The 12,739-nt window shown below is 40.4% G+C and overlaps 1 protein-coding gene across 7 annotated transcripts in view; it reads right to left on the bottom strand.

Annotated features, from left to right (window-relative positions):
• LOC122565425 (semaphorin-4E-like) overlaps window positions 1–12,739 on the bottom strand; it is a 113,012-nt gene that overhangs the window by 24,989 nt on the left and 75,284 nt on the right. For 6 of the 7 annotated variants that reach the window (XM_043721391.1, XM_043721390.1, XM_043721389.1 and 3 more), the window contains 3 exons: window positions 11,210–11,309; window positions 8,650–8,760; window positions 1,468–1,616 (listed from right to left, as the gene is read on the bottom strand). In XM_043721391.1, the coding sequence (XP_043577326.1) occupies window positions 1,468–1,616; window positions 8,650–8,760; window positions 11,210–11,309 (360 nt within the window). Of the gene's footprint in view, window positions 1–1,467; window positions 1,617–8,649; window positions 8,761–10,047; window positions 10,117–11,209; window positions 11,310–12,739 lie in introns of those variants that run through there. The other variant, XM_043721395.1, reaches the window with a different exon arrangement.

Genomic DNA, 12,739 nt, shown 5'->3' with positions numbered 1-12,739 from the left:
AATAGAATGTCCAATGTGATTTAGAAAAAAAAATTAATCAAGAGTCCCATTTGGTTCAGTGGGTACCTAACATTGTGGCACTTAGTGATGAGGAGACCATCTCTGATGAAATGTGTCAGCTCATTGTTAATCATTGGTAAATTTTCAGTTGCTAACTGGCTTACTCTGTGCTTTCAGCACTTTGTTTTGAAAAAAGTCTACTCGGTCACAGATTTACAATCTAGTTCAATAGAACGAAGAAATTAAATTCAAAATAGTTTATTGATCTTCTGCACATTTTTAGCACATTCTTGTTTGGATTAAAATAAATTCAGTCACACATTTATAATTTAGTTTAATGTAATTAAGCAATTATCCTGAAAACAGCTGCAGTGACCAGTTGTATCTACTGGGAGGAACAATTCATTTTTTTGGAATGTATACAATCACTTCAGTCCCTTTTGGTTGGGTGGGTATACTTGAATTCAACTTTTTGTATTACTTAATCACTAGCAACAGAAGATAGACTTCTCAAGAGTCAAGATCACCCCTATATTCACCATTTTCTTCCTCACAGTGAGCCTGTTATAAGATCACTGATACTGCTAGTAGATGTAATAAGAGCAATGTGTGCATTCAGTGCAACTCTGAAGTTTAAATTACTCCACCAGGCAGTCACACACAACTACAGGATGCTTTACGGCTTTTTCTTAAAAAGGGATCTTGTTTAATTATCGGAGGGATATTTGCTGTTGTTGGTTTGCCTTCTTTATTGAAGTTTGTCATTTCTTATATGCAAACAATCATCTGTTGTGCATTCTAACATTGGTTGTGAAGCCTGAGTGATAAATCAAAACTGTACACTTTTGCACAGCATACAATGGATGAGTTGTCTGATTTTGTTGGACTGCCCTGTATTTCTAGCTTGCCTTATGTTGTTAGCTGCTTATATTCTTCGAAAGGAGGGATATCAATGCTGGGAAATTGAGCATTCAGCAACTCACAGATGTTATACAGCAAGATTAGATGCAGAATAAAGTTTTATTTACTCAAACACAAAGATCTGTCTCAATTCTAAATGAGCTCTCCCCTTACCCTACATTCTGGGATTAGTGGCAATGATATAAAAAAGAATTAAACAAACACAGAAACTGCTAGAGAAACTCAGCAGGTCTGGCAACATTTGGGAAGAAAAAAAATTAACATTGAGTTTGATTTGGTTTGGTTTAGTAGCCATGATATTCAAATGGGGACAAGCATGAATGCTGTGCATCCATACTGAATTAAAACTGAGCTGTAAATATTCAACTTAACTTATTTCGTGGACTGAGGTCAGTTCTGTCCTATCAGTCGGGGCTTGATTTACACGAATGTCCAGGTGTTCAATGCAGCGCATGGCAATACTAGCATATTGCTGAGCATATTAAATCATAACAATTAAATTCTGCCACTGTAGAATTTTATAGACTACCTTATGTCAGCACCTACCTTACATACGCGAGCAATTCTTGAAACCACAAGTTTATTGTAAAATTCAAACTCAACAGCAGTTTCACTGAAGAAAAGGTAGATTTTATCATCATCTCCACCAGCACTTTCACTCTCTTGCACCACATCCAAGTGAATGAAATTAGGATCTGTTTTTTAAAAAAAACACATTACTACAACAATCCAGTGATCAATTTATCAAAGAAAAATGATCAGCTCCACAAAGGGAAATTTAGAGTACAGAAGAGGGCATTTTGGACTTGAAACATTAATGTTTTCCACACATGCTGCCAGATCTGAGTTTTTTCAATACTTGGTGCTTAGGAAATCTGCAAACTGCATAACAAGTTGATGATATTGAGTAGACAACAAGTGTGCTCTGAAACACAACACTTCACAAGATGCAAATGTGGCAGTAATGTTATAGTGTTAGCAAATATAAACCCAGTTCTATTTTGGTAAATATTTTTTACAAAGTATAGTATCTGGTTCAATCCAAAATAAGTATTTAATTCGTAAAATTCATGTAATTTGTTGCTACTAATATAATTTACGGTCTTACACATGAGTTCCCCAAGTTAAACAAATTAGACAGTGTAAAATGTAGATTTGATCTCCCCAGTCTGCCCAGTTTCCAATCGCAGTGCATTACCAGAGGTGATTAAATAGAAACAAGGCATCTACACACAAGAAATGCAAATAAAGGTTTAGGAGAACCATCATTGAGTCACTCATGTACTAGCTAGTGAATAAATTTGAATATTTGGGAGACTATCAGTTGATTATTTGATTAGCTTAGCATGTACTCTCAAGCAAGCCAGGAAACTGTTAATAATTTAACCTCGAGTAATCAAGCAGTAAGACACTTAGTTCAAATCTTGCTTGGATTGATCCATTGTGCCTTTTACCCTCAATCGTCTGGGAAGTAATTTATTGGGGAGGGATTTAATCATGCTCTTGGGACTGGAAATTGGAGTATGGGACTGGAGATTAGTGACACAAATGGCCATCCTGACCGAGGAAGAGGAGAGAGAAATAGAACCCACGGTATGGGCTCAAGAAGGGAATCGCGGAGGATTACAAATACCTCCTTTGGAGATCAGTTTAAAGAGAAAGGGAGACGTAGTACGCGAAAGACAGTATCCAATTTCAACAGAGGGATGCAGGGGATTGCAGCTGGTAATTGAGGGGTTGATTGAGGATGGATTATTGGAGCCCTGCATGTCCCCTTACAATACCCCTATTCTTCCAGTAAAGAAATCGGACGGCACTTACCGTCTGGTACAAGACCTGAGGGCATTGAACCAAATAGTACAAATCCACCACCCTGTGTTCCCTAACCCCCATACACTATTGAGTAAGATTCCCCATGACCATAAATGGTTCAGTTTAGTGGATCTAAAAGATGGCTTCTGGGCATGTCTACTGGCAGAAGGAAGTAAGGAATATGTTTGCCTTTGAGTGGGAGGATCCAAAGACAGGATGAAAACAACAGTACAAATGGACAGTACTCCCACATCGATTCACTGAATCCCCGAATCTCTTTGGTCAGGTATTGGAACAAGTCTTGGAGGAATTCAGTAGTCCCGAAGGGACTACTCTGTTACAATATGTGGATGATCTTCTGGTAACAGGCAAGAGGAGAGACAAAGCAATAGAGGCCACAAACAAATTACTAAACTTTCTGGGACAACAAGGATTGAGGGTCTCCAAGAAGAAATTACAGTATGTAGAAAAGGAAGTTCAGTATTTGGGACATCTAATCAGTAAAGGAAAATTAAAAGTAATCCCAGAAAGAATAAAGGGAATCGTGGAAATTCCACTGCCCAAGACCAAAAGGGAGTTGTGGAAATTCTCGGGGTTAACAGGGTACTGTAGATTATGGATAGACTCATATGCACAGAAACCAAAGAAATTATATCTGAAACTATTGGAGGAAGTACCTGAATTATTGAATTGGACAGATGGAGAGAGGAAATTGGTCGAAGAACTAAAGAAGAGCCTGATCCATGCCCCTGTCCTTGCATTACCCTCCCTAGACAAGCCCTTCCACTTGTTTGCCACAGTGGATAGGAGAGTGGCTCTAGGGGTCCTAACCCAGTGATGGGGGGAAATGAAACAACCTGTTGCCTATTTGTCTAAATTACTAGATCCAGAGTGTGTGCACGCAGTGGCAGCAACAGCCTTATTGGTAGAAGAAAGTCGGAAACTTACCTTTGGAGGACCCCTAATAGTCAGCACTCCACACCAGGTACAGACCATATTAAATCAGAAAGCAGGACGATGGCTCACAGACTTTAGGACCTTGAAATATGAGGCAATCTTAATACAGCAGAATTACCTCGTGTTAGTCACAGATAGTTGCTTAAATCCGGCCACATTCCTGTGGTGGGGAGAGGGGGAGGCCCCTGGTAATCCAGTACACGACTGCCTTGATATTATTGAATATCAGACGAAAGTGCAGATGGACTTAAGGGACATCCCGCTGCAGGCGGGAGCTTGGTTGTTTATCGATGGGTCCTCCCAGACGATTGAGGGTAAAAGGCGCAATGGATATGCTGTAGTAGACTGGATAGAGGGAAGCGTTATCGAGGCCGGGAGACAGCCCAAACTTGTGAACTCTATGCCCTAGCAAGAGCTCTCAGAGCCTTACAAGACAAGGAAGGAACGGTGTATACAGACTCCAAATATGCATTTGGAGTGGTGCACAGCTTCGGAAAAATTTGGCAAGAAAGAGGACTAATAAATAATCGAGGAAAAGAACTACCACATGAGGAATTGATAGAACGAGTACTAGAATCCCTGTTACTCCCGAGGGAAATAGCGATAGTTCATATAAATGGACATCAAAAGGGGAATGATCTGGAAGTAAGAGGAAATAGACTGGCCGATGAGGTAGCTAAAGAAGCGGCCCGGAATCCACAAGGAGTAGCGATATACTCCCTAATACCTGTAATTCCGGATCCTCAAGGTACCCTGTTGTTTACTGCAAAGGAGGAGGAGGAACTAAAAGATTTAGGGGCCGCAAAGACAGTGGTTGGACACTGGATGTTACCCGATGGGAGGGAGATGTTGAATAAAATAATGATGCAAGAGATTATGGCTGTCCTACATCAGGGGAGTTATTGGGGAGTGCAAGCAATGTGTGATTTAGTCTTAAGGAAATATGGATGCAAAGGGATATGTATGATAGCCAAACAGATATGTGAGGGATGTATAACATGCAGGAAGGTAAACAAGAAGGTGCTAAGGAAACAAGTCCCAGGAGGGAGAGAACCTGGGCTATGACCATTCCAGAGCATCCAGGTAGATTATACCAAATTACCCAGAGTGGCAAGACTGAGATATATATTGGTAATAGTTGATCATTTATCTGGATGGGTGGAGGCGTATCCTCTGGCCACTGCCACCGCAAGTAGGGTGTCCGAGATAATACTTGAACACATAGTTCCCAGATACGGGATAGTGGAGTTTATAGATTCGGATCAGGGAACTCACTTTACTTCCAAGGTACTCCAAAGAACGATGAAGGGGTTAGGAATCTCCTGCGAGTTCCACACCCCTTGGCACCCACCCTCATCAGGAAAGGTTGAGAGAATGAACCAGACACTCAAGAGGCAGTTATCTAAATTAATAATAGAAACCAGAGTCCCTTGGACTGAGTGTTTACCTATAACCCTTTTGCGAGTACGGACGACTTCAGGGAAAGATTTGGGGCTGTCCCCTTATGAGATATTGTTTGGCCGGTCCTTACCTGGGAACAAAAGGGGAACTGCCAATCCCAGAAACTAGAGACTTGTTCTTAAGTATATACTGGGCTTGTCCTCCTCTTTGCCTTGCCTCAGGAAACAGAGTGTCTGGTTCATTCTCTCAACCTTTCCTGATGAGGGTGGGTGCCAAGGGGTGTGGAAATGCCAGGAGATTCCTAACCCCTTCATCGTCCCCTAGAGTACCTTGCAAGTAATGTGAGTTCCCTGATCCGAATCTATACACTCCACTATCCTGTATCTGGGAACTATGAATTCACCGTTCATCCTATCCAGCTAGGAGATTGAGTCCTAATTAAGTCATGGACAGAAACTAAATTGCGACCGGATTGGGAGGACCGTACCAGGCTCTTTTGACTACCGAAACGGCGATAAGAACGGCGGAGAAAGGCTGGACTCACTACATTAAGGGACCAGTGGAATCCCTGGTTGAGAAAGAAGTCTGGACAGCCAAATCAAAGAACCACTGAAACTCAGACTAAAAAGTCTTTAAGTGACTGATTATACCGTGGCGACGCGAGCGCTGGATGGTTTTTTTTATAGATTGCATGTAAAGTCTCTCGGTGCTTCAATACTATTGTAGAATGCTGGGGATGTTTAGGGTTATGATATTAGCTCTCATAGTATTGGGATTTTGTCAAACATCATCTTCATACTTGTTATTAACGGTCCCAGAGTCTGATAATCCGCAAGTAATAGATGCCGATGCATGCAGCTTAGTAAATTGTGGGGATGTAGATAATCAGAGACAGTACAGCAGCTCAGAGATACATCTTAAGTCCTTGGGGATGGTACTTGGTATACTGGTCTTGTCACAGTACACCAGGCCCCCTTCCGACCAGCTCTCGATTGTCCCGATAAAAAGTGTAACCCAATATACTTAACGATAAAGAAAACCACATGGCACGAAGTGATTCTGGGGGGGGCACCTGTCAGGCACAATTAAATGAAACATTTGGGATAGAAATGAAAACAAACGGGAAGGATTTCTCAGGCTGTTGTTTCCAAATTAGCGTAGGAAAGGGGAAATGGGCAGAACAACTGGATAATAAGATACAAGATTTCACCCCTCCCGAAGACCCTAAGGGTGGTAATGCCTGGGTTGAATGGGTAAAGTATACTGTAAAAAGTCTGATTAAGAGCAATTGCTATGCATGTGCCTCTAGTAGACCAGTGGCCCAGGTCGTCCCCTTTTCCGCTCGAGTGGAAGTGAGACAGGAAGGGCATGAAATGTATGATAGCCCTGTATCAGGATAAGACTGCATGGAATGAGAGGAACTTTACCTCCCTATCTCTAATGTTCCCTCCCTTGGAGAAGAAAGACTTCAAAGCTCCCCTACGTTTTCAGCCGCAGTCGGTAATCACATGTCGTGTGTACGGAGACAAGGTACAAATCCGTCCAGAGACTTGGGGAAGCTGAAATTACGTATAGAAATTGATAATGTCACCGAAACAGACAAGGGGGAGAACTACTCAGCACTGAAGATTCCCTGAGCAGACCTGTGGTGGTACTGTGGAGGCAAAATATTGAGACCCACCCTACCTCCAGATTGGAGAGGGATTGCGCAATTGTACAATTGGCAATCCCATTCACCTTGGCATTTGAAAAGGAGAAGATAGCAATAAAAAGGGGGAGGAGTAAAAAATCATTATTAGACACCTCTTTTGATGATAGGATTTATCTATACCCTATCGGAGATCCTAGAGGGGTACCGGATGAGTACAAGGCTCGTAACCAGATTGCAGGCTCTATTCTGGTGGGTAATGATCAACAAGCATATGGACTGGATAAACTATATTTTCTATAATCAGCAAAGATTCATCAATTACACTAGGGATGCAGTCAAAGGCAGAACAGCTTGATACAACCAGTAGAATGGCCCAGGAAAACAGAATGGCCTTAGATGTGTTCTCAGCTGAAAAAGGGGGTGTATGCGTGATGTTAGGAGAGAGCTGTTGTACTTTTATTCGAAATAATACAGCACCTGACGGGTCAATCCCTCGTGCCTTGCGAGGATTGACCACCTTGGCGGAAGAACTGGCTGAGAATTCAGGAGTAGACACATCACTCATGGGATGGCTGGAATCATGGTTTGGGAAATGGAAGGGAGTGGTAGTCTCCATCCTCACCTCCCTGATAGTGGTAGCAGGAGTACTGGTAGCAATTGGCTGTTGTATCATACCTTGTGTACGGGGACGAACCCAAAGGCTGATTGAGACAGCCTTGGAAAAACAGATGACCCTAAAAAGTAATCAGGCAGAGGAACTCTACCTCTTGAACAATGAGGGATGAGTGACCTTTAGGCCAAGATGGACGAAGTCTCAGGGATGATGCTTGCAAATTTGGGGGCGACATGTGAGAGAAATGCAGAAAACAACAATTATTTTTAAAAAGGGGAAATTGTGAGAGGCGCTTGCAAATGTTGTTGTTTCTGCAAAAATCACAAGGCTGAATCATGAGGGGGGTTGTATGTTAAGCTACATATGCTTGCATAAACAGCTACAAGTAGCTGCATCTTGCTTCTGCAGAAATCGCAAGGCGGAATCATGAGGGTGTATACCAAGAAATAACTAACTGAAAAGGGAGGTGGTTGACTGGTAGAAACAGATGCATTGACATGACAGTTGCAATTGTCACACACATAGGGAGTTAGTATGAACAAGATAACCAAATAAGACCCAGTGTTGCATCAGCAAAAGTAATAAGACCCAGCTATCAAGGGTCGGTGGGGGGGGTTGGGTTGCACACTAACAACAGGCCACAGACAGATGTGGTAAGCCGATTAGATTAGCAGATGCACAGAGCAATACAACTGTCACATATGAGGTAAAAGGGGAGGTACAGGGAGGCTCATAGAAAACTGTATAAATGTTCAATAATATTATTCAGAAGTGTGCCTACTTTGTGGTCACCCGGGCTTCCAAGAACATATGAATAAAGACTGCTTCAGAATTTGACTCGGACTGAAATTATTGAACAGTGAGCTTCGTTTCTCACACTTCTCAAAACTTCTCATTTTAATGATACAGGGAGAATTTTCACAAACTCCTAGGTTTCAGCTTTTGAGTAAGCTCAAGATAATCCTATTTGTAACAGCATCATTAGTAACCAAGAATGTTTAAACAAGTGCTTTAATTCCCAAAAGCACCAAATAAAAATTGGTTGGTTTCATTTTATTACTTTGTTTAAAAAGTGGTTAACTGTCTTCAGTAGCCTATCTGCAGCAAAATAAAAACAAATAATCAGTGAACAAAATTCCTCTAGCTTTTTCCTTTCAATGTTGTAGTTGACATAACAAACCAAAAGTTTACACCTTCTCCACTGTGCTTCCTGCCCAAAAAATGAAAAAAAATTCAGAATGGTGAAAAGAACCCACTGGGGACTTTCAGCATCACACACAAGAATTGTGCTCACCATTTAGCCAGGAAATCCAGTTTTCAGACCTCAGGTTGTTTTGCAGGCTACGCAATAGAATATACTCAGTTCCAAGGAAGTTATTGGCTGTTGCAGAGTAGAATTCTCCATCTAAAATACATGAAATTATGTTAATCTAAATATCAATAGAAACTACAGCTGTCACACCTTGCAATGTCAATAAATTCAAATTTATTAGAATGGGAGTTACATTTCCAATTTCTAATCATTCTACTGTTTCCAGCTGGCTAATTGAATGTTTGAATCTCATTACATGCTTTATCCAGCTTTCAATCTAAATGACACACATTCTTTCTATTCATCTCTCTTGAAGCATGCGATTGACGTTGAAATAGGTGTCAGGTATGACTCTGTAGTAGGACTCTCAGAGGGGTCAAAAGTGCATGTGTTCCAACTGCACAGCAGAGACTCCACTGTAGTGCAGGGAATGCTGTACTATCCGACATGCTGTCATTCAGATTTGACTTTAACCAGAGGCCTTGTCTGTCCTCTGTAGGTGCACAGAAGGTGTCTACATGACTGCTGGGGAGACAGAGAGCACGAGAGCCCGCTCGCACGCGCGCGTGTGTGTGTATGTATATATGCGTGTGTGAGATATAGAGAGAGAGAGAGAGAGAGGAGTGGAACAGCTCCACAACACAACTGGTGGATGTTGACGTAATTACACCTTCCCACTCTTATTCATTGAGTCATAGAGATGTACAGCACGGAAACAGACCCTTCAGTCCAACTTATCCATGCCAACCAGGTATCCCAACCCAACCTAGTCACACCTGCCAGCACCTAGCCCATATCCCTCCAAACCCTTCCTATTCATATACCCATCCAGATGCCTTTTATATGTTGCAATCATATTAGCTGACGACAAGCCAACATCAGGGCTGATCTCAAAAAAAACATTGTTTTCTTGGCGCAATACCACACCAGGCAGAACTCTCTCACTTATCTGCTCCATTTTGTTCTATTGCTTCTGGACCTAATGTATTGAACAAAATACTGCTCAACCTCGAACTGCACAGCATTTCTACTATCCTCAAGTTTCACTTCAGAATTCCAGAGTCAGCAATTTTCTGGGCAAAGAAATGTTGTCCGTTTTGGAGCCTAAATTCCAATAAAGTTTTCGTCCATTATTAGTGGTGCTTCTCATGTTGGTTCTGCATTTGGGGATAATGCCACTACTAGGTGGAGCAACACAATGTTGTTTCAGATGTGGTGGACAAATAACGTAAAGTTGCTATAGTTCCAGAGGACCACAGGGTTGCTCTCTCATTAGAGACAACTAGTGGTGGTTTAACCCAAAGGACAACGCGCTTCAGGTGAGGGGAGACATTGAAGCGCAGAACCTTCAAGATAACCTCACTTGGATGGGAAACGAACCTGCGATATTAGCACACTTTACATCATAAAGCATCCGTCTTGCCAACTGAACCAATCCCATTATAGTAGGGAATCTAGTAAACAGGAACAATAGTTAATTCTTGATCAGATCCAGAAAACAAGTCTGTTCTGCAATAAGGACTTTCACCAAATTTAGAAACTCTGGCATTTGAAATTCAGCCCCATCGAATTTCAGAACAATAAAATGTACAGAATGTATTACAAGAAGTAACTACAGCTTTGCATCCCAAATACCCACTGAAATTGTTTCAATCACTTCTTGTTAAACTGCAGCGTTGGTGCATCTATGCACAAGCAAATGGATCATAGTGGACATTTTTAATGTTGCACTCTTATCTCAGCATTGATAACACATAATCCATTAACCTATTGATCAGCTGTAGCTTAAGGTTCCATCCAGACATGATTACATCTTTAATCTCACATTTAATTACACTACTATCGAAGTGTTGCAGGTTCTGTGCTGCTGCCATTTGGCGGCTATTTTATACTGAAGCCCTCACTTGTTCACGTGCATATAAAAGATCTCATGGCACTTTCCAAAGAACAAAAGGTGTTCATGTGTCCTGGTCAACATTCTGCCTCTGTGGCTATGAACAAAAATATATTAACAGACCATTTATCTAAACTGTTGTTTCTGGCATTGTGCTGACTGCATATCTACATAACATTAAATACTGTACAGAAGTAATTCCTTAGACACAAGCTTATTTTTAGTTTAATTCATTCATGTGATGTGAGCCAGGCCAGCATTTATTACCTGTCCCTAATTACTGAGGGTATTTAAGAGGCAACCATATTGCTATGGGTCTGGAATGATCAGATTGAAAACAACAAGGTTGATGTCCTTCTCTAAAGGATATTAGTTAACCAAATATGTTTTTACCACAATCAACTGCAGTTACATGGAACATTGCAATCTCCAATTTCAGATTTTTGTTTAAAATCACTTCCAAATTTCACCAACTACCCGAATGGGATTTGAACCTTTAACCCTAGAACTTTTGGATTACTAGTCTGAATTGCTGGTTTGGTGACATTAACAAGATGCCACTGCCTCCCTTACTAAATTCTCTCTTACTTACAGTGCAAGAACTACAAATCAAAAATATTTCCAAAGATGATCATTTACATTACATACCAACCATCAAAGAGGCATATCTCTGAATAGGGTCAAATGGGCACTGTCCTTTACTCTCTTCTGGCTTGTTTTCCAGTTCAATTTTGCCATTGTTAATTACCTATCAAATAACAGATGTGTTATTTTATGTATGTCACATTCTATGGAGGTAAGATTGCAACGACAATGTGTGAACAGGACTTCTTATAACATTGTAGTTTGGAACAAAAGAAAGGACAGGTAGTCCAATCATTCAATGAGTTCTTATACAGTAGAGTACGAAAGCCAATTTAGATGCTCACTTTAATCCTTTGCAAAGAACACACAATTTTATTCACAGATATAATTTTTTTTGTTACTTTGGTACAAAATTCTCTTTTTTCCCTCTCCCAGCAAAAAATTTACAAGGATATAAATCCAGTAGGTCAAGATGCACAGCGGAGTAGCACACTATTTTAACTACCCTGTGACCCAGGTTTGGCCCAGCTTGAGTTTCATATCTCCTGGATAAGGAAATGGAATGGGACAGTGAAAAAAAATCAAACATTTCAGTCTGGATCACTATCATGTGATTCTTGTTTGAAAATGGATGTGTGAACTTTGATGGGAACAAAATCTGGCTTAACTGTGATGACTGTGATGACAGAATAGTGCACGAGCAATGAAAGATGTTAGATATCATACATTCATAGTCAATGTGTGTAGAACCATGTTTACTGTCTTTGGATATAAGTGAGAATGGCCACTTGATACAAGTTATCTGAAAACTGTACATCTGCAGGAGTAGATCCTTCAGTATCAGTATGGAGGGCAAGGTGGAAAAGGAAAAAAAATGAGCGAAATATACAGAAGGCAAGGAGAACAGGAGAAGTTTTAACTAAAAGAAATTTCAAAATCAATTGTATAAGGAATCTTCAAAAGGAGAGAGAATGTGGCCTTGATTAATTATATTGCCTCCACTAGTACCTCAGCCTGATGTGTTGTAGTGGTTTGGTATCTGGCGAACCACAAACCAGAGATAGAATCAGGAAAATCTATGTCACATATTGAAACTGTTTCTGCATATCACTTCAGCAATACCACCTCATTCAGTACAGAATAGCAATGTGTAAGGTACATTTCGAATTTTACTTTGGTTACACAATACATTTTTATGTTCTGTAGGTTTCAGTGTAATTGAACAGGTTCTGTAATGTAGCTTTCTTTATAAAGGTAATTTAATACTCAGTAACCAAGCTTATTGTTGACAAAATATAATATTAAAATTAGTATTTCTATGGCAAAATCTGTGGCAATGAGCTGCAGATAATATCTCATATTGTTCATTTTTATCACAAAGTAGAACTAGATTAGCTACTGGTAAGATCTGTACAGGTAAGATTTCACATATCAATTTTTACATAAATTACAATATCAATTCTTTGTTCATACTTTACTTCAGTTAAATTGTATGGTATGAAATAAGCTGAAAAAAATTCACAATGTGAATTGATCTGAACTCACACCTCACTTCAGTGCAAAATTCGAAACTAAAATATTAATCCAATGAAT

The sequence above is a fragment of the Chiloscyllium plagiosum genome, chromosome 31 (assembly GCF_004010195.1).
Source record: "Chiloscyllium plagiosum isolate BGI_BamShark_2017 chromosome 31, ASM401019v2, whole genome shotgun sequence".
Lineage (NCBI taxonomy): Eukaryota > Metazoa > Chordata > Chondrichthyes > Orectolobiformes > Hemiscylliidae > Chiloscyllium > Chiloscyllium plagiosum.
The sequence above is the reverse complement of the archived record's forward strand: the minus strand, read 5'-3'. Positions and strand labels throughout refer to the sequence as shown.